The 22,204-nt window shown below is 33.3% G+C and overlaps 2 protein-coding genes across 6 annotated transcripts in view; both read left to right on the forward strand.

Annotated features, from left to right (window-relative positions):
• LOC129002291 (formin-like protein) overlaps nucleotides 1-9,195 on the forward strand; it is a 99,730-nt gene extending 90,535 nt beyond the window's left edge. For 2 of the 4 annotated variants that reach the window (XM_054429977.1, XM_054429979.1), the window contains exons 19-21: nucleotides 246-365; nucleotides 3,753-3,966; nucleotides 7,579-9,195. In XM_054429977.1, coding sequence (XP_054285952.1) covers nucleotides 246-365; nucleotides 3,753-3,965 — 333 coding nt within the window. In that variant the 3' untranslated portion in view covers nucleotide 3,966; nucleotides 7,579-9,195. The remainder of the gene's footprint in view (nucleotides 1-245; nucleotides 366-3,752; nucleotides 3,967-7,578) is intronic. The other 2 variants (XM_054429980.1, XM_054429981.1) reach the window with 2 other exon arrangements.
• A 2,060-nt stretch (nucleotides 9,196-11,255) lies between these two features.
• On the forward strand, nucleotides 11,256-17,021 carry LOC129002984 (uncharacterized). Of its 2 annotated transcripts, XM_054431147.1 has the most exons (5): nucleotides 11,256-11,329; nucleotides 13,045-13,160; nucleotides 14,113-14,179; nucleotides 14,979-15,029; nucleotides 15,758-17,021. In XM_054431147.1, the coding sequence occupies exons 1-5, from the start codon at nucleotides 11,299-11,301 to the stop codon at nucleotides 16,963-16,965; spliced, it is 1,473 nt and encodes a 490-aa protein (XP_054287122.1). In that variant the 5' UTR covers nucleotides 11,256-11,298; the 3' UTR covers nucleotides 16,966-17,021. The 2 variants fall into 2 exon arrangements, with proteins under 2 accessions (XP_054287122.1, XP_054287123.1); XM_054431148.1 differs by lacking the exon at nucleotides 14,979-15,029.
• The last annotated feature ends 5,183 nt before the right edge of the window (nucleotides 17,022-22,204 follow it).

Consider the following 22,204-nt stretch of genomic DNA (forward strand, 5'->3'; position numbering starts at 1 on the left):
AGACACTATGCTGTAAGCATCTAGTAAAGTTACTTAAGTTTGTATAAGAACAATAGTTTCTGCGTTCACTCAGTACAAAAGAACAGACACCACCTCTTATTTATAATGTTATAGATTTTATATGCCAAATATTTTAATATTAGACTGAAATGTTTATAAATTTATTTTCTAATTTTGTTAAAGGTAATTTGTGGATACCTCCAAATATCCTGTTTTTAACTTTTAACATCATTTACGGTTTTCAGGCGGCAGAACAAGAGAACGAACAGAGGCGGAGGCTAGAAATGGCCGCTGCTCAGTCCATGCAGAACAACAATTCCGAAGAAGTCATCAAACGCAACAAGCTCAATCAGAAAAGACAGCAGGTAACATATGGCATTTGAAGCTCGGTGAAATGTTGCTGCATGGTGCTCACTATTTCCTGACTTAGTAACTCATTATTAGCTTTCTACCTGAGCTAAGGGGAGTATTTATGCTTGTTGTACACTATACTCGCTAGCATGCTTACTTAATTTGCTAGTGATCGCACAATGAATGAATTAGTATTTTGCTTGCTTCATTATGTTGCATTCTTAGTTTTATAGCTTTATCAAGTGTGTTTTAACCCTCCTTTTATACTATACATGATAATTATATTTTAAATCAGTATTTTACTGAATTATTTCTTATATTGCTGTATATTACAGTCTTGTTATCAATTTGGTTTTACAATATATTTCTTCAATGTATTTACATTTGTTTTCTTTCCCTTTTAGAGGTCTGGTTCCAAATTACGTTTACACTTTTCACAAACCCTAACCTTTTTGTAACACAGTTTTTTTATTGCATCATGCTTTACTAAATTTAAAATATAATATCTTTTTTCAAACAATTTTACTTATTTTAGTTGAAATGGGTTTAAATGGGCATCACAAATGTTTTTAAGGTTGTGAAATAATGTTAAACTTTCATAACGTGATATTCCTTTTATTGTGTTTTTCTCTTGTGAACAACAATTTACCTAATTTTAGAACTGAATAATTTAAAACCATAGTTGAAAATCCTCTAAGCGGAATTGAACTTTTTTACTTTCAGTTCCGATTTGAAAACTGCAATTCAAATCTATGGAAATTAATCTCAGTTTTCTTCATATTAAAAAAAAACAAAAAACCTTGATTAATAACTTCAAAATAAAAATAATATTTGGTTAATTTTAAATTCTGTACAAACCACAAACAAAATAGCCTACACAGCTGAGTTCTCTATGGGTAAAAATTTAATTGTAAGTTTTGAAATTAAATTGATATACTCATTTATTAGTAATTTTTGATTGCCTCATGAATTTTTGAAATTTTCATTATACTTTGCTATGTCATCATTATTATCAACAGAGTTACTTTAAGATTTCCCACTGGAAGCGTCCCTGCGCCGTGGTTGTTGTCAGTCATTTGTCTTAAATTGAATTCTGTTGTATGTTTGTTTTATATATTGTGGAGTAGTTTGAACACCAGTAGCTAATATTTTATGAGTGTTTAACACAAATTAAAATTTGTAATTAATTAATTAATTTCTTAGCTTGCTGTACATTGCTTGTAGTTTCTTAAACGTATGATTCCTTGTAAGCTTGTATCCTGTTGAAATTACTGTTTATTTTCCTTTCAGTTTCCTTCTTGTGTAAGTGTTAACGATTTGTAACCTTGTATTTAAGATCTATTTTTACACTTTGTTCACACTGGATTAACTGAATTATAGATTCATTTTTTACATTAATTAACTTTGTACCTAATGAGTAACAAGTAAGTTTCTGTACCTATTTCTGTATTGTTGACTCTAATCCAGTGTTTCAGTGTAGAAAGTATAACATAACTAATCAATAGCATGGTAATGTGTATAACTCGCATGGACTGTAACTGGTAACCAACTAGACTTGCACGTAGCTAGCTACAAAGTTCAGGTCTCTGGCTTCTTTAGTTCTTTTACTATTTTGTTATTTTAGTTTTTAGTGTTTAGTTATTTAGGTTTATTATTTTAATTTCCAAGAATATAAAAAAAATTTGGAATTTAGGGAAATTGTTTACCCTTTTCACTGTTATATAAAGTTTTTCAGTTTTTAATCAAGCCGGTTTTTACTTTTATACTGTTATTTTTCACTTGAGTTTCAAGTCAATAAATTTAGGAGATTAATTTATTATGTTGGATTTTAGGTGAGGGATGATAATTGGCCTGTTGTTATAATATATTACTAGTAAACACGTTGCTCGAAATCGAGCAATTGAAAAGAAGTACTGTCAATTAGTTATTTAAAGACAAATGAAAGTCATCATAATTTCCGATGAGTTTAAAAGACTTTGAATGGAAAAATAAACAACAGAAATTAAATTATACAGCTGATCAAAATGTAAACAATTATGTTCTTCATAAGGATAACATGGGAACTTTCAAAGCCACTGGGGCAGAGCCCAAGGGACTTTTTCAAAAATGTAAGGCCAGTTTGCAAATCTACGTGACACGTTCTTTCCAATGAGACGTCAATGGATAAAATCGGTTAAGAAATAGCGGAGGAGTTCAACCGACAAAGTTTCATGTAGCGTATTAATTATATAGATGTAACCTTATTTGACTAAAATTTCTATAAAAATTGAACTAACTTGGTACTAAATGTTGCTGTGATAAGCAATTTTGTTATAAATCGTATAGTTCAAGTAATGAGTGTAACAGTTAAATTCACTTTAGTAAAGCAATAAGATCAAATGTTCATTAATGCATACAGACAAACACTGCTCCTTTAAGACTGTTAAACTGTTGTTTATAGTCTATTGTTAGACTCGATATTTTTTTTAATAAAGTGATCTAATTCTCAATAAAAAAAATAATTGAGTGAAAAATGAATTCACCCACCCCTACTAATTTGCTATGTTAAACTAGCAATTGATGGGTCAAAGTAAACTATTCAATTCATTATTAGTTTATGAGTTTATTAGTTTGTGTTAGTTATGCTATAGATTGTCTAGTTTTCAATTTTATTTGCTTTTTATCTCAGGAAATGGCCATGGTCGATAATATTATGTTGGAAATTGAAGTTTTAATATAGGCTACTTACAACTCTTGTGCCTATAGTAGGGTAATTATTTTTAAACTTTCTTTGTGAACATAATCACCTGTGTTTCCCGTAGCAAAATAACAGGTGACACTCACTAATCCGGCTCTGTTAAGACTTTAGAGGTGCCAGATTATTGAAAATGCTGGATTACTGTGCATCTTATAAAAATATCCTTTATTGCAAGTTGAGCGAAAATACCGCTAAGTTTGCAGCTCTTTCCGACGGTTACCGACTCTTATGATCGCTACAGAGGTCTGCCAATTGCTCTCAACCGCTACGAACTCTTCCGATAATTTAGTCAGTGTCTTCCAATCGCTCCCAATTTCATTTTATTGGTTCTGATATTTGTTAATCGCTTTCGATATCATCCGTTTGCTCTCAATGTCTGTCCATTGGTCCCTATGTTTGTCAATTGCTCCCGACCGCTACCAACTCCATGGTTAAAACTATACATTCCTTTTCCATGTTGATTTTAACCACTGACAGAATGAGTTGATATAAATGACTTTCTGTCGAATAAGCCAACATTTTAACCAAGCCGAATTGAGTACCTAAATGAAATTATAGTAGGCCATCTTACTAACAATAGTAGCAGTTATCAGTGTTTGAGTCGACCATGGCCGGGGTAGGGTAAGTGGCTAGTAGCGTTGCACGGTAGTCTGTTGGTTGCCAGGACGCAGTGATCAGCGAGCTGAAGACCAAGTCTCGTCTGGTACAGGAGAAGAAGCTGTTGCACCAGGACGAGGTGTACAACGGTGCCTTGGAGGACATACTGTTGGGACTGAAGAGCGAGCCGTACCGTCGGGCGGACGCGGTGAGACGCAGCCAACGGAGACGGATAGACAGCAACCGGCTCAGCCGCACACAGGACGAGCTCGAGATATGAGGTAGGACGAAATTGGTCAGTTAAAGAAAGCTGCTATGTTAAAACAGTTTTCAATTTCTCAGTGGGATCAGAAATTGAAACAATTACTATCATTACACACAACCATTTCCCATTTTAGGTATGGGATTTTATTCTTAGCATTATAGATGGGAAATACCGTTATACATAAAAAATAGTCAGGAATGTTCCTTAGCTTTTTGGTAGTAGATAAAATAATACTATTATTTTTGTCACCTATTACTTCCTCGTCAAAGACATTACAGTTGGTTAGTGTTGAAATTAATAAGAAAACAGGATCAGCGTTATCTCCGTTTCAGCGTTTCACCTACTCATATTAACAGTTCAGATGACATTACAAAAACAATCCTATTACCAACATACTTACTATTTAGTGATTCTCGCCGTTAACAGGAAGACACACTCAGCGTTATTTCACTCACCCGTTCTAACGGTTCCAACGACTACAAAAGTAATGGTATTCTCAGTAAGTGAACTACTAAGGTACTACTTTCATTTTGTGATGCTCACTGTTATTCGGTGCAATCAGTGGGATAGTTGTTTTATTTATTCATTTAAACAGTTCAGATAACGTTAACAAAATAAAAGTGTATTTTTGGTAATCCATTACCAAAAATAAGTATAAAGTGGGAACTTTAAAAGCCACTGAGGCAGAGCCAAGGTACTTTTTTGAAAATGTAAGGTCAGTTTGCAAATCTACACACCTAGACAAACATTTTGGTATATAGGTATGTGGGGTTAAATCTTAAAACAAAAAAGCCTTATTGTTTACAAAGTTCTATGCTATGTAGCGTATTGATAATATAGATTAATTATTTCAAATACTAACCTTCTATAGAATATTTCATACTTTTTGTATATATCATAGTGTGTTTGGGAATGTACTTCATAACACATCATTATGACTGTGCATCTTTAAAAATCATCTATGTTCTTGTCTGTGGTATGCATGTAACAATATTCATAATCTCACAAATCACATTTCATTTGCCTGAGGTATTTTAGCCATAACCAGTATGACAAGAAAATGTCTTTAATGAGAAAAAAATTAAGTTTTTCTGTGTGTTTGAAAAAATATTATTCTGTAGGAGTAATCTTAGTAAAATACACTTTAATTTGAGATTGTTTTCAAAGCAAAGAATTAAATTGCCTTTACAACAATCAATAAGTTGATTCATAAGAGTGTTGTTTTATTTACTAATTTACTTTGATATTTTTAATATCTTAAAGTAGCCAAATTAATTCATTTATATGACTTGAGAGTTATTTTAGTTTTTCTTTAAACTGATTCTGAAATCCAAGAAAATACATAGAATTTTTAAGATGTCCCAAATGCGTTAGCCCATCTTTAAGTTTAAAATTAAGTATAGTATGAGTAACATCTTTGACTATTAATACCAAATTCAGCATCTAATAGTCAATGGTAATATTCATCTCATAATTCCATATTTCTAATTCATATTGTTATTTAAACATCAACTAAAATTGTAGCTAACAATAATGTTTGAAGTCAAAAGTCAACAATATGTGGCATAGACTTTAAATGCTTTTAGCGAATTTCCCATATAGGGAATATTAGCGAATTTCCCATATAGGGAATAAGCTATTACCGTAGTACTCATGGTAAGACCTGGACGCGGGACCGATTTTTTTTTTTCGTTTTGAGGTCCCTAGAGGCCAAAAACACCATCCGTTCAAATTCATATATATATATATATATATATATATATATATTTATATATTTATATATTTATATATATATACTAGCTGACCCGGCGAACTTCGTATCGCCTAAGTTATAGGTTTCCCCTAAGACAGACCGATGGAAAGAAAGTACCGTTACGTTTAATTTTCAAGATGATCTCGTTCGCATCGCTCAATCACGTCCTGGTTGAAGTTCGTTCGCTACGCTCACTCACCTTTGGGTTGGAGCTCGTTCGCTACGCTCACTCACCTTTAGGTTGGAGCTCGTTCGCTGCGCTCACTTGCCTTCAGGTTAGCTCGTTCGCTACGCTCACTCGCCTCTCTCGTTCGCATCGCTCAATCACGTCCTGGTTGAAGTTCGTTCGCTACGCTCACTCACCTTTGGGTTGGAGCTCGTTCGCTACGCTCACTCACCTTTAGGTTGGAGCTCGTTCGCTGCGCTCACTTGCCTTCAGGTTAGCTCGTTCGCTACGCTCACTCGCCTCCAGGTTAAAGTTCGTTCACTACGCTAACTCGCCTCCAGGTTGAAGTTCGTTCGCTACGCTCATAAATGTAAAAGAAATAATAGTGCTGCACCCTGTTGGTAATCCTTGTAACTTTAATGCTATTGAACATCATAGAACAGAACCAACTTGTTTAATTGAAACAGCTGTTAAGATTCATTAATTCCATTTCTCATAAGGTTAACATGGGAAACTCCAGAGCCACTGGGGCGGAGCCCTTTTAAGAATTTCGAAACGGGAAATAGTTTACGTCCGATTCGCATACCTACAGAATTTACACACCAAATTTCATAACGATCGGTGAAGTCGTTCCGGAGGAGTTTGCAGACAAACACTGTGACACGAGAATTTTATATATTAGATATATATATATGTGTCCGTCAGCACGATAACTCGAGCAAAAATGATCCGATTTTGATGAAATTTGGTACAAACGTGTAAACCTACGTTTATTCGAACGAGTTCGCGATCCAGCATGATCGGACCATGGGAACGGGTGTTTACGGGGGGTTTTATGGGGTAAAATTAGGTTTTTCCCATTTTTGACCCAAAAAACATAAAATTTTGCAATTTATTTTCAAACCATTTTGTAGAGCTTAAAAAAACAAATAATTTAGTATATTGAAGCGTTATTATGCGCCTAATGGTTACGGAGAAAATTCCAAAAAATTGTAAATTTAAAATTCCCATGTTATTCTTATGGAGAATAAGTAAACTGTTGTAGTTTGCTTGTTTATGAACATATTTTGATCAAATTTGGAAAATGTTTTTATTTCTTACTAACTATTAACATTTTACAAAAAAAACAGTTTTACCCTCCCTGATGCAGCAAACCTAAGTACTTGTTAAACTAATTCTATTTAAATCGGGAATAAATGTTATATTTTTAAGTAGACATTTCAGTGTAAATCAAATCAGTCAAATGGAAATTCGCTTAGTCTGCAGGTTTGCTGCGGCGGGGGTATTTTCCTATTCTATGGGCATATTTACTTAAAATAAAAATGCTTTTAGATAACGGTAAAATGTATTGAAAATGGTCTTTTATTTAAAATTATTGAATGAATGGGTTTACATTTCCACTAGCAGAAAAGGTCTAGCTGCTAATATTTTCTATATTTGCCAAAATAAGGTGCTGTTAACTTAATGTTGCAGGTCTAAATTTTTTTCATCTATGAAAAAACTGTACAGACATCCCAAAAATTCAAAAAAAAAAACTCAGAATGCAAAAGAATTATTAAACTAGGATGAAAAAATATTAAAATCTGTGGTTTAAGAATCAAAAACCTGTTGGAAATCTGTTTTTAGTGCAAAAGATTATTTTATTTTATTATCAGTACTGCTTACATGCTTATATGTTATTTTTACTTAAATTCTAATAAATTTTTCAGATAGATGAGCTTGATGTCGATTGAATCCAAAACGAGAGACGGACGTGCCTTCACAGCCTATCTTGCCTTTTGAAAAGACTGCTGAATCATCTACGCACATTCCAAGCACAACTCAAGTTTTATACATGTAGTCTTGTTTGTCCAATTGTGACAGTCTAACATTTTAGACTTGATTACTTCACTATTTGTGACGTACACTTTTTAATCTACCGGTATATTGTGTTTACAATTTAAGCACTGCAATAATCTTTTGATTATGGCGTAAAGTTATGTACAAATTTTGTGCAATTGATTCACAGTGGACAAATTAATATATACTTGGCTTGAAAAGTATCTTATGTATTAGGCTTAATATTAGAGCTTATAAAATTTTGTATTCATAAACTTTTTTACAACTTAACAACGCACAATTGAAACTATTGAATGAAACAAATAAGAATAAGCAGAAGGCCTTAGTGCACAGTATTCTTTTTTGCAAAAAACATATTTTTGTACATATTTGGGATTTATTTTTTTACGGAAGGTAGTTTTAAATACTAACCTTGAAATTTACTAATAATTATAAATAAGAATATGCATAAGGCATTTTACACAGTATTTTTCAAAACAAGAAAGATATTTTTGCATATATTAGGGATACATTTTTACGGAAGACAATTTTAAATTAAAAATTTTGATGCTTTATTTTATTACAGGTTACCAAAGAGAAATATGTTTTATAATTCGTTTAGTAACTTGTTGGCTAATTGTGTATCTTAAACTGATTTCTAACTATAATATTTGAACTTGCTAGTAATGCCTAAATAAACGGATCTGAATGGGATATTTTAGATCTATGAAGACATGATCTTATTCGCTTTGCCTTATAACAACTATTGTTAGAGAGAGCTATTTAACAGCATAAATTAGTGTTAATTTAAGTTTTGTTGGTTAAGTTACTCCATGTGAAGTACTTTATAAGTAAATATTTCTTTCAATAGAATGAATGACTAAGTCCGACAAGGACTTTGAATGTAGGTCTAATAATGCTTTAATCATTCATTTAACGATTTTTTTAAATACAGTTCTCACAAACTTTGTCAATTAAAGAGCTGTCATAATTGTTTATATTTGCATTTGGAAGTACACATTCCACAACTTTGTACAAATGTACTATATTGGATTAAGTTACCTGGGCTCCTTTTGATGCCATGCATTCATTTCATTAGACAATGAATCTCATATTTACTTGATTGGTTTGTAATAAGTGACGCTTGTTGCACAATGATCTTATAGCAATTTTGTAGTATAGATTTATTATAGTTATTCATGTAGAATTGCTTTAAATATTTATTTCTATGGTGCTATTCCGAGTTGTATTTCAATTTGTAATTTGTTGCCAAAAGAGAGATTATGAATTTAATTTATACATAATAAAAAGCGTTGTAACATGACATGATTTTCAAACTTTCAGTTCTAATCAAAACAGCCAAATTTTGTAATTTTTGTACATTAAGGATTTGTATAAAGGCCCAAGTTTATAGTTTTTAGTAAGATTATTTTTGTACATGTTGTATAGATAAATTGTGATTTATATTTTGTAGTTATGTAAATAAGACATTCCTTATTATATTATGTTCTTGGCACATTGTTGTCTTATTTAAAACTTCCTTCAACACATTCTACACTTTGTCCATTTAAAAAATTTCTTTTAGACTTTTGTATCCTTTAAAAAGAAATTATGCAAGTTTCACAAAGTTACTTGATAAATTATTGTTAAGTTTTACATCAATTTTTTTTAGAAAAAATAAAAAAAAATTAGAAAATCAAGATGCTTACGGTACTCTTACTATACGGTACTTAATCCTTGTCATTGCTACATCTTCATGTAAGACGTTAAACCAAAACTAAGAACAACACAAATTTACTATACTAAATAAATATATAGGATGGAGAGGACACAGCTAACTCACCTGATGAAAGGTTGCAGACGAGTCAAAGAACACATAAAACACACACATAATAATACTTGATATTTCGCCTCTTTCAGAGGCTTCTTCAGAAGTAGGCCTGGATGGCAGTTACAAGAACAATCTTGAAGAAGAATTACAAGAACATCTTGTAACTGCCATCTAGGCCTACTTCTGAAGAAGCCTCTGGAAGAGGCGAAATATCAAGTATTATTATGTGTGTTTAATGTGTTCTTTGACTCGTCTGCAACCTTTCATCAGGTGAGTTAGCTGTGTCCTCTCCATCCTATATATTTATTTAATCCAAACTAAATGCTTTTTCCTAAAAACATAAATTTACTATACTGTAATTTAAAACAACTTCATGAAAAATATCACAGCAAGTTTTAGAGGAATACACCTCAAAATCGAGCATACATTTTGTCTTCACCTACAATCCAGTTGTGGAAAAACTCCGCTATAGATCCAAAAGTAAAACTGTCTTTTTTCAAACAAACTTGAAGAGATGGTGTCTGATGAACTCCGTGCGGCGCTCGATAGATGGCATATATTCATACTTGATTCTTCCATCTGCTTGCACCAAGTTGTACCTACGATGTTGTACCAAGTGCATATGCAGACGGAAGAATCGAGTGAGAAGATAAGCTAAATTAGGCCTACACTTGGACATCATTAATATGGCTATTTTACAATATCAGATTTTCCCAACTGACAAAACCTCCATTTGACCTTTGGATCACCTGAATTAGCTAATAGGTGTTTAAATTACCTTGTTACTGCCGAAACGGCCCTTGGTAGTTTACAAAGACTACAGCTGTTCTGTGATGGGGATGGAGCATGTCATCAGTTCAGAATGTGTATATCATTAAGATTTTTTTCATATTGTAAATTATTTTTCAAGGGTTTAGGTCTTGGTTTTAGTACTTTATAACATTGACCTTTTGTTAAATAGCAACAGTAATTGATAAGCCTTTGACAAATGGCAGCTTGGTTCAGAATCAATTTCATTCAGGATCGAACCAGTAAACTTCAAATTTGAACTGTGAACATCTTTTCAACATCATACTTATATTACTTATATTCCCGTTACATGAGAGCTCGCCCCGAGGTCGAAAACTTGACCAAAATTATGTATTGACCAAACTTTCCTATTTTCAACCCACGCTGTAAATGAAACATGTGATTGGAATTTCTTAAATTTGTTTTTATTTTCTATTCATATTTTGTTGTTATTTCGTCACCAATACAGCAACCCACAGGGCCCATGTTAATTTTTTTTAAATTTAAAATTCATTTTTATTGCCTATTTTTGAGCCTATTTTAATTTATACTGTAAAGGTATTCTGCACATCTACAGGAAAATATCTTTCATTTGGTACCAACCGCGTGTAATTCAGTTCAGTAGTATGGTCAGGCTAGCTGTCATAAGTTTTGCAAAAAGATTTTTAGTATATAAGATTGGTAAGTAATTGTTTGGATAACATAATCACATTTTATACCTGATGGCTCAGCTGTCAACCTTTTTGTCTCAGTCACAGTATTTATAATTTTACCAACATATTTGTTTAGCTTTACATTTTGTCACGAGGAATACTGAGCAAATGTGAAGTATGTTTGCTCGGGCTCCTTTCATTTATGATAAAATCAAGAACTTCTGTTTACCTCTGTGTTTATTGTTCAATAAATTACGACTGATAAAGGGGTGATATAAAACATTAGCTGATAAGGGATCTTTTGGGTCAATAATTATTGTCAATGGTGCCCCGTCATCATGTGGGACAGATTTCATGTTTTAGTGATAGGTAAGCTATTTTTTATATTTTTAATCCCATCCTAATCTAATTAGCATAATTCAGTGTTAGCATAGTTCAGTCGCAAGTGGAGATCTCCACGGACTAACATATCAAATAAACTATCAATAGCTGTTGAAAACTATGGTTTACTAATTTCAGTTTGGTTATAGATCATTTTTTTTGTGTAGCTTGCAGGATTCATAATAGTTTTTATAAATAAAAATTTTTATTAATGAATTTCTTCTAAGGGAAATGATGAAAAGAGTCGATACAATCTAAAGTTGTGCAATTAGACCAAAATATTTTTTCATCCACAAGTTTCTAACTTGCTTTAATAAAAAATTTTAATGTTTCAAAAATATTTTATTACTTTATATCCCTTATATGGAAAAAATATTTATGATTAGATTAGTTTAGTATAAGAAATAGAAAATTTTCAACCTTATTTTTTTGCGCTTTGTTGAGTACACTTAGTACTACAAGTACTTCAATTCAAACAGTACAACATTTTTTTTAAGGAATTCTAAAATTAATCTGTGCTCTTGCAACCATGAAATCATGTTTGACAACAAACACATTTTTGTAAAAAAAGTTACGTATTTGTGCACTAAAATATATCACTTGAAATCCATTTCAATAATATTCCCAACCAGAATTCAGTGTCAGAAAAATTTAGCTATCTTATTTTTCATCCTCATCTTGAGAAATTGTGATATACCTAAATATTATAATTTAGGTTATCAGTAAAAAGTTTATGCTTGACAATGTAGATTTACAATAACGTTAAATTCTTAAGATAAAAAAATTCTATTTAGGCATCCAGTTCTAAATATAAACTACATAAATTGTTTTTTAATTTAAAATCTGCAACTAAAAATTAAAAACCTTTCGGTAAAAATAAAAACCAACTCCAGTAGAAATGATATATAAAATTACTTCATAACCATTCATGGATTGCAAAATAGTATTTTGAAATAGTAACGAATTGCCTACTTGCTTTTAAGTAAACAATACAAAATACACAAACACAAATTTTTTCATCATGACCTATGCTCTAACCATGTAATCAATGTTTATTAAAGATCAGTTTTATACCACCAACTAACTACTAATTAATTGGTAACTACAAAATTGTCATCATCCTACCCGGTTAAACGGTTTTGAGTTACATTTCAGCTGGGTTCAGAGGGTTCTACCCGGTCAATTCAAGATGGCAGCTAGGCTACACATGCTAATGTTCCTCATCATGCCTCTACGGTACAAGCTCTCAACATTCTAAAACTAATTTGTTTCCAATGATTGTGTGCTTGTTGTGTCCTTTACATATCAGGGCTTGCAGTGGGTGGCTCAAAAATAATTTTGAACTATTGTTTAGAAGTTAAAATTGCATGTGAAAAAGACTTATTTACGGATTTTCAAAATGATTTTATAACTTAAAGAAACAATTAGGAGGTTTCAGTTCAGCCAGTGCATAGTTTGGATCTTTGTGAATATTTTACAGTTGATATCAACTCGATAAACACTTGAATAATGCCAGGAGTTTCTTGTAGGACCATGTGTATGTGGTAAGCAGCGGCGGGTGGAACCTTCTTAAAATATTGTATTGCATTGTAACAAAACTCTACATTAGGGTCCAACCTGATATTTCGGGGGGAAACCACCCCCCACCGCCGATGAACCATGGTATTCTTGTATGTTTTGCTAATAGTCTCTGTTGGTTTGAGGTTTACTGGTCTCACACAGCTCGCTCGTAGCCCCGCAGTACCTCACATCATTTGACTTTCCCGGGGGCTTTGAGTTAGCCAACGGATATGGCTTAGGGGCTTGCTCCACAGATGTCGTAAGTAAACCGTTTGATTGCTACTATTATTATCTCTCCATATGGTGATTTATAATTGTAATTGAGATCTTCTCTGAAGCTAAATCAGTAAGATTGGTTTTGAGAAAAATAAGTAGCGCTATTGTACAAAACTGGACTGTATTTATTTGGACAGTTGATACTAGGCCTTTGGCAAATGCTTACTTCTTTTACACTCATGTTGTAAATTATTTTGCCTATAAGAATATTTTGTTATGTAAAACTGTAAAAAAAACGTAAAGAAAACTGTAAATCCTTACTTTGTCAATAATATGTTATGCATCCTTACGGCAAGTAAAGATTGATTGATTCAGGTTAGAATATACAGAATTGTGTACCTAACAAAAAGTAAACATAAATGACTTGGCATAATGATGTAATGATCACTATTCAGGCTGTTTTGTTTTAACACAACCCAAATATAACAAGTACTTTGTACTATTTAACAACACCGTTCAAGAACAATACACAGGTCCCATTAGCAATAGTACAGTATATTAAATCATTGGTTTTATACCATGAACAGTTTAAAATTAATGTGAATCCAGTATCTAACAAATGCACTAATCATAGAATTGTCAAAATTTAAAGAAAGCGAATCTGTAGAAAACCTAAAAAAAAGAACGTTAACTTGCAGCACATATTCTGTTTGTGCTTGCTTAAAAACCTTGAGATTTACATACAATAAATTGTTAATAACACTAAACCTTTTCCTATGCAACAATGCATATTAGCTGAACAGCAATGAAGTACTAAGTAAAAACAGGGATACCAACATATGAGATTGTTTTATCACTAGTGTCTCACAATAATTGTAATTATTTGGGTTGCGTAAAAAAAATACCCTAAATCATGACAACTAAGCAGCGGTTTTAGCAATGTTGTATATGAATATCAAGATTATTTGTGTATCTATGTTGGATCAATGTTTTAGTGTGGACCTGTAGAGGCCTGCTGTGCGGGTTTCAGGTGCAATGAAGGCCTCTGCATAGACCTTGTGGGTAAGTATATGATATTAGTGTCCCACCAAACTTTAAACTGTTCTCCATATATGAACATTTTTCTAACCTTAATTGCCTGTCACCATGTACATTTGTGCACCTTAAGGCAGTCAAGTACCACAATTGTATTAGTCACATAGGTGGCCAGTATATTGGTTCTTATACCAGGAACCTCTGCTGGTTAGCCCAAGACAACAATGCTACCAGATTTGATTAAAAAATCACACCTAGGAAATTGATTTATAAATTTAATAATATTCAACTTTTAGTTTGAAAAACAGCTCAGGTTTTGTAACTTACGGTAATTATTTTGGTCCATAATATAAATTGAAATAACTAAGGATATAGCTAAGAACCATTTTTGAATACCTCGGTAAAATGCTTTTCACCTCTTTGACTAAATATTTTCATCCAGATGAAAATATTCAATAATTTTAAAACTGAAGAATGGACTTGCTAGCATACATTTAAATGTATATAGGTACAATAATCCCTTAACATGAGTGCTAGAAAATTATCCTGTAATTCCTTGTGTTTGATTTTATAATAGTTACGCTGTCAGGTTTTGGATTTTAAATATGCTTAATTACTCATAACAAATATTTCTGTATACTTTTTTATGTACAGAAATAATATTTTTAATTAATGTATCACTTTGATTCGATGTTCTTGATAAAAATCTGTCACAATCTTAATAAGAAGTGAAAACCTTGAAAAGATGGAAATTAGTTTCTGGGACAGAAAGTGTCAATAAGTATTATTATCATGCTGATAAGTTTTTCATTCTCAAACTGTGTAGCTCAGCCTGAGATCGCTACTGGGCCATATAGAAGGCAGCGACCCTATACAAGTAAGGAGTCAATGTGTGAGACTAACATTTTGTGTTGTCATTAAGTGAAAATAGTTTTAAATCATTAAAAAAATCAAAGTTCAAATTTAAAATATTGAAAGATTTCAACTAGTTGGAAATAACTAAAAAGTAATAAAGTTTTCACAAAACTAATTAATTTAGGCTGTTCAAACGTTCTAAAACAGATCATATGCTAGGTACAATAATTAAAGTGAATATAAAAAAATTGAGATAATATAACAATATACAAAGATATATAGTTTCTCCTATAATTTGTTTTACCATACAATAAAATAATCATATATGTTGTCGAATTAGGGGGTGAATCTTTTTACCACCATACATCATTAACTTTTTGAAAATGAAAAATTTATGTGAATTGTAAGGCCTGATCTACTTAAAAATATGATTTGGCATAGTTCCATAATTTTTGTACAAACATTTAAATACTATAATTACTTTATAAAAATAAAATAGCATATCCCATCAAAAGATGAGAAACTTTACACAATAAATGCCTCTTTTGATAAATTTTTGCCAAAGCAAATATAACATTCCATAATAAATAATAATCAAAACAATTAATCCAACAATAATTAACAGCCAAAGCTTTAACCAGTCCAACAATTAATTAACCACATGTTTAACCTTAATATCTTGCACTCAGTGTAACCTTAACCCAAATGGTTAACCACACAACTCTGTAAGCTTTTAATTGACAATTTCAGAGGTGATCGAGCCGCCCCACTACAGGCCGGGGCCCATCTTCGCCCCGCCTCAAGTCTACACAGACTACAATGTGATTGAGATTGAGAGGACCATAGTGGAGCCATTGCCGCCCCCACCTCCACCTCCGCCTCAGGTCATTGTGCCACCCCCGATTGTCCGCACTCAAGATGTGTACCAGGTCGACACCACTGTTATAAAGGCTATTCCACCCCCACCACCACCACCGCCTCCAGTGGTGCTGCCCCCGCCTATCATCAACGCCTACGATGTTTACAACATCGAGAGAACCTTCGTCGAGGAATTACCTCCGCCACCACCGCCTCCACAGCCTATCCACTTGCCTGCTCCTATCACCTACGAGTACGACATCGTGCAAGAAAACAACAGGCTTATACAGCATCAGCCACCCCCACCACCTCCACCCCCACCAGTGGTTCTACCTCCTCCTCTTCACAACAACTACGACATCTACAACTTGGAGCACACGGTCGTGCAGGAGATCCCCCCGCCACCACCTCCACCACAGCCTGTACATTTGCCTGCACCTATCTTCCAGAACTTTGAGATCGTTCAAGAGAATCTGGCCCATTTCACCCACCAGCCCCCACCACCACCTCCACCCCCACCTGTGGTTCTACCTCCTCCTCTTCACAACAACTACGATGTTTACAACATCGGGCACACTGTGGTCCAGGAAATACCACCTCCTCCTCCCCCACCACAGCCCGTTCATCTCCCCGCTCCTATCACCCGGGAGTATGAAATTGTCCAGGAGAACTTGGCGCACTTCACACATCAACCTCCCCCACCCCCACCACCACCTCCAGTGATTCTTCCTCCTCCTCTTCACAACAACTATGATATCTACAATATCGGACACACTGTTGTGCAAGAGATCCCCCCACCACCACCCCCACCACAGCCCGTTCACTTGCCCGCTCCTATTTTCAACAACTATGAGCTGGTACAGGAGTCACTTGAGTTCTTGACTCATCAGCCACCGCCCCCACCACCTCCTCCAGCTGTTCTGTTGCCGCCTCCGATCCACAACAACTACGACCTTTTCAACTACGAACACACCATCCTGCAGGAGCTCATTCCCCCACCACCACCCCCGCAGCCCATCCACCTGCCCGCTCCTATCTACAACGAGATAGAAGTCATCGAACCCCTGCCATTCGCCTACGGACATTACAAACACATCTGATTTGCTAACACTTTTAGAAACATGTAATTTATAGATTAAACTTTTTTATTATTAGAGGTTTTTTGTTACTGAGGAGTTTTTTTTTCTAAAGGCACCTATATTGTTCAAAGATTATAGATTATGGAGTTAATATTTATTGAACTATCCTCTTTGTACATAACGTTTAAATTATTATTGTGAGTCAATCAGAGTTAACAAAAAAACAAAGAAATGTTCCAACTCTTCTTTTTATTTATCCTGGAATTAGATGATCAGCTTTATTACTCAAATTATATTTGTAATTTTAGGCATGACAAGTTTACAGCACTCTACTTAAAGTATTACACTTTATATTTTGTAATAATGTTTCTTTTAATTTTTTATTCCAACGCAAAACCTATTACATTCTTAACAAGTCGAGAGATATTAAAAACCTCCGGGTTGTTTCAACAGTAAAAATATCATAAGCAATGATAGAAAAAAATATCTACCAAAAGGTTTCTTTAGTGATGAGGGCTTTTCTTGAATTTGAAAGGGAAATCTTGATTTAACAGCTGTATAGTTCTCCACGTCTCAAAATATTCAAAAACATTTTTTTAAAGGCTCTAATTTAAGAAGGTTAAAATATCAGCTTAAAATATTAGAGCTTCCAATGGATGAGTATAAATTAATGTTTAACTATTATTTAGAAAGTAAAATCATATGTGAAAAAGATTAAATTACAGATTTTCAGATTGAAAATTGCATACGCAAACAACTTGTGTAATCACACATTAAATCTAACAAGAAAATCAGGTGGAAAAAAAGTCGTAACTAAAAAATACAAATATTTTTATTTTGACACAGTTTAGTTTGTACACAGAAACACATAATAAGCTTGGGTCTCTGTTTTTTGTGCACATTTCTAACATTGAGCTCTTTGTAACCATTGCCAATTGTTATACCATAGACAACCAGCACATTAATTACTTAGATGTTCATACCATTATTTAAGCGGTGTAGTGATTAAGGGTTCGATCCTGAAGGCTGGGATTAAAATTGCCAATAGTTTTAGATAGGTGATTATGAAATAAGGCCGGGGCCACACTCATCTTATCTCGCTGAATTTTTTCCACGGGCGTTACCCGTGGGTTTGAGAGATACATTATGGTATATGGGGCAGGCCACACTAGAGTAAAAACGTCCGTGAACGCGTTTGTCAGTCTCACTGGTTTTACCAGCGAGACTGACAAACGGAATTGCACGTGTATTCTCTACTAACATCCCACAGGCGTTGCACGTAAAACTAGTCGCGGGGCATTGCGGCTTATGGGAGTGAACACACTCATCTTATCTCGCTGAACTTTTTCCACGGACGTTTCTAGTTTTAACCTGTACAGAGAGCGTGGAAGGGGGGGGAAGTGCGTATCACGGACACGGACGATTTTTATTGCCAGTGTGGCATGCTCTATCAGTCTCGCTGGTTTGCCCGAAAAACATATCTCGTAAGACGAGTGTGGCCACGGTCAAACGTTTTCACGTGCGTCGCACGTGAAAACGGAAAAAGCAGTCTCGCTGGTTGAAAATTACAAGTGTGGCCCCGACCTAACATGGTCTATCAAAGCTCACCCATCAAGAAAATGACTAGGATAAGTCATTAAAAAGAGAATTTTCCTTTTGCTGCATAAATCGTTTAAATTCTACTAAAATCCACGTGTCGATTTAGTTATTTAACATTATTCATAAATAAAATGATAAGGAAAGGAACTTTTCATCTTTCTAATAAGAAAGAAAAGAAAACTCAAAGACTAACTGACATAGATTTCAATGGGCGCCTAATGTTCAGCGAACGTAATTTAATCAGAATATGAATAGTTAATATATTGTATCGGTTATTAGTTAATACGATTTTTACAAGAAATCTAAATTTACTCTCTTACAAGAATTCTTTAGCAATGAAGGCAGCCAATAAGAGTTTTCTTGTTTTTCAAAAATTAGAGAAAAGGATGTATTATAAAATATACAAATTTTATATACTTTAAATGTAGCCTATATGAGCTTAATACTATCAGGAAAGGAACAACTGAAAACCTTGCTGCAATTTTAGTAATTTATCATAAATTATGTAGGAAACAGACCTCTTCATGATTGTGTTTGTTCTTAGCCTTTATAATTTATCTACAGCACTGCATTTGATAATTTTTTTATTTTGTTTGTTTTTTTCCTTTGGTTAGCCTTATCATTATCTATGTTGCATTCTACCATTTGTAATTTTGTCCATAGAGTTCTTAGCCTACAACTCTGAAATGTACCATTTTTCATTTTGCTTGCTTGTATAATTGGGACCAGTATACAGTTAGCAGTTTATTCATGGTAGGCTATCGTTTATGCTTTTACCTAGGGGCGTTTTTTAAAGTAGCCGTTTCAGTTCAGTTCTTGGAATTGAAAAGTGTCCAATAACAGCATTGTTTACTTTCATAACAGCATACTTTTACTCATATCAACACAGGTAACGGACCAATGAGGTTCAAGTATTGAGAGAGAAGAAGTAAAATTGAGAGTAAGAAATAAAATTGTCTTATACAATTTTAATATTCAAGAAGTGATCCTGGACCAAAGAACATCAATATGAAGTAAAATTGTATTGATTCAAACAACTAATCAGCTGTTCAGGCCAATTTAATTGTTGAGTGGTGCAATTAGTGTTTGGTACAATGTTGCCTTGCATCACTGTCAGTGGCAATGAGAGGTTATAAACGAAAACACTATTCTACTATTCCCTAGACTTAACTGATTGTTATCAATCTCACTTTAATCCAAATTCAAAACGTTACAATCTTGATATATCTTAAATGAATAAGGACCAAGAATACATGTTTATTTGTGATTTAGTTACAAAATAAACCTAATACATTAATTTACCTGAAAATAATGGTATGAACATTGTTATGAACAGTTATCACAATAAATTACATATCCAATAACACACAACATATTCTACACAACGTAAATTATAGTTTTCACGGTTAGTGTGAAGTATAACTACTTTCTTAGATCTAAGACATATACAAAATCAAAATTTGCATAACCAATCATTACTTAACATAATTAACTCATTTAATAAAAAAATAAGACAAGTTTGCATGTAATTTTACTTTCAATAATCTTGGAAATAGTTTTTAAAATTGCTCAAGAATGAACAGAGAATTGGTTTTACCACAAAAAGTGTTAAACAATTTACAAAGAGTGAAATAATAACACAAAATAAGTTAGGTTTTAAAAAGATAGATCAATACTTATATTTTACCATCAGTAAATACTAAGTAGTTTCAATTTTATCAATGTTAGGGTTATGTATTTTAGATTGTAGTACTCCTATTTAATCACAATAAAAAAACAAACTTTAAATGAGTTCAATTAGAATGATTTTAATTAGAAGTTACCATTGTTTGGACTAAATTAGTGTAGTTTAAATTGTAACCATATTAAACAAATCCAAATATTCTTTACGCACCATTGGTCCCAAGTTTGTGTTTTCAAAAAGAAAAAGAAGTTTTGCTTAGGAGTAAAAATGTTAATTTGTCATGTTTACTTGTTGACAAAAAATACGTAAGGAAAAAATTAAACTGTAATACTAAGATACAGTTTTAAGAAAGCACGGCCAAAAATATTACTTTTATCGTAATATTTACACGTACACTTCAAATAAAAATAGTGATTTTATATATTTTGTTATTAAACATATATGTTTACTACATTTTGTACATATATAAACCTTACTTATTGTACTAGAACATGGTTTGTTAGTGATACAAAACAAATTGTAACAAAATGTTACAGTTGTAACAATATAAAATAAATAAGCAATAGATAAACAAACAGTTAAACTCTTGCTGTCGCAGGAAAACAATCATAAAATGTAAAGAATTAAAACAAAGTGTACAATAATACCTCTCTAGGAAAAAAAACTATATGAATGTAAGAACTATAATAAAAATTTTCACAACCAACACAAAAATAAAGACCGATTAACATAAAATATATAATTGGTGGGTATATATACCCTCTATAGGAAGCGTTTTATAAAACATAATTACATAAAGATGAATAAAATAGCACCATGTTTTACTTCACTTCAGAAGTGAATTCCCGCTGCCATTTGTAAGTAACTTAGTATGCATAAGTCTTTCTGAATTATAATGCGTCATAAAACTTCAGTATCGAAAAATAATAGGTTTCTGCTAACATCTAAATTTAACTGTTTACTGTCTGTTGGATCCATTTTTGAGTCGCCGGAAGTCTGCCCCTGGATAACTACCCCCCAAGCAGGTTCCTACGTAATTCTGACGTCAGAGATGGGTGGGGAGGGGGCAGTTTTCAAGTCACGGACACTCAAGTTTCCTTGTCAAACTGGTCTAAACTAACCTGACCAACTAAACTTGCTGTAAGATTCCAAAATTCTGTTTGATATTCCTCACATGCCTTTTAGCGAATTTCCCTATAGGGAAGTAGCTATTACCGTAGGTGGCATGGTAAGACCTAAGCCCGGGAGCGATTTACTTTTTCATTTTGATGTCCCCAGAGGCCAAAAACACCATTCGTTCAAATTTTTATATATGTATATATATATATATAAATAGGTATATATCTATATATATAAAAGGCAAAGCCCTCACTGACTGACTGACTGACTGACTGACTGACTGACTCACTCACTCACTCATCACTAATTCTCCCACTTCCCATTTACCTAGGAGGCTGAAATTTGGTACACTGATTCTTTAGGCATTAAATAGGAAAACTAAGTTGTTTTTATTCTGATCGGACTCTCGGGCTCTGCCCCAGTGGCTCTGGAGTTTCCCATGTTAACCTTATGAGTACTCATATTTAAATGGAATTAATGAATCTTAACAGCTGTTTCAATTAAACAAGTTGGTTCTGTTCTATGATGTGCAATAGCATTAAAGTTACAAGGATTACCAACAGGGTGCAGCTCTATTTGTTTTTTTTTTTAATTTATGACAACAGCTAATTTGCAACCAAAAGGTGAGTGAGCGTAGTGAACGAACTTCAACCTTGAGGCGAGTTAGCATAGCGAACGAGCTAACCTGAAGGCAAGTGATCCCAGCGAACGAGCTCCAACCTGAAGGTGAGTGAGCGTAGCGAACGAACTTCAACCAGGACGTGATTGAGCCATGCGAACAAGCTCACTTATGAAGTAAAACGGGGCAAAGCCCGTGGGTACAGCTAGTATATATATATATAGATTTATATATATATG

This window comes from Macrosteles quadrilineatus, unplaced genomic scaffold, assembly GCF_028750875.1.
Source record: "Macrosteles quadrilineatus isolate MER2022 unplaced genomic scaffold, UCM_ALF_1.0 Scaffold_9__3_contigs__length_116548681, whole genome shotgun sequence".
Taxonomy (NCBI): domain Eukaryota; kingdom Metazoa; phylum Arthropoda; class Insecta; order Hemiptera; family Cicadellidae; genus Macrosteles; species Macrosteles quadrilineatus.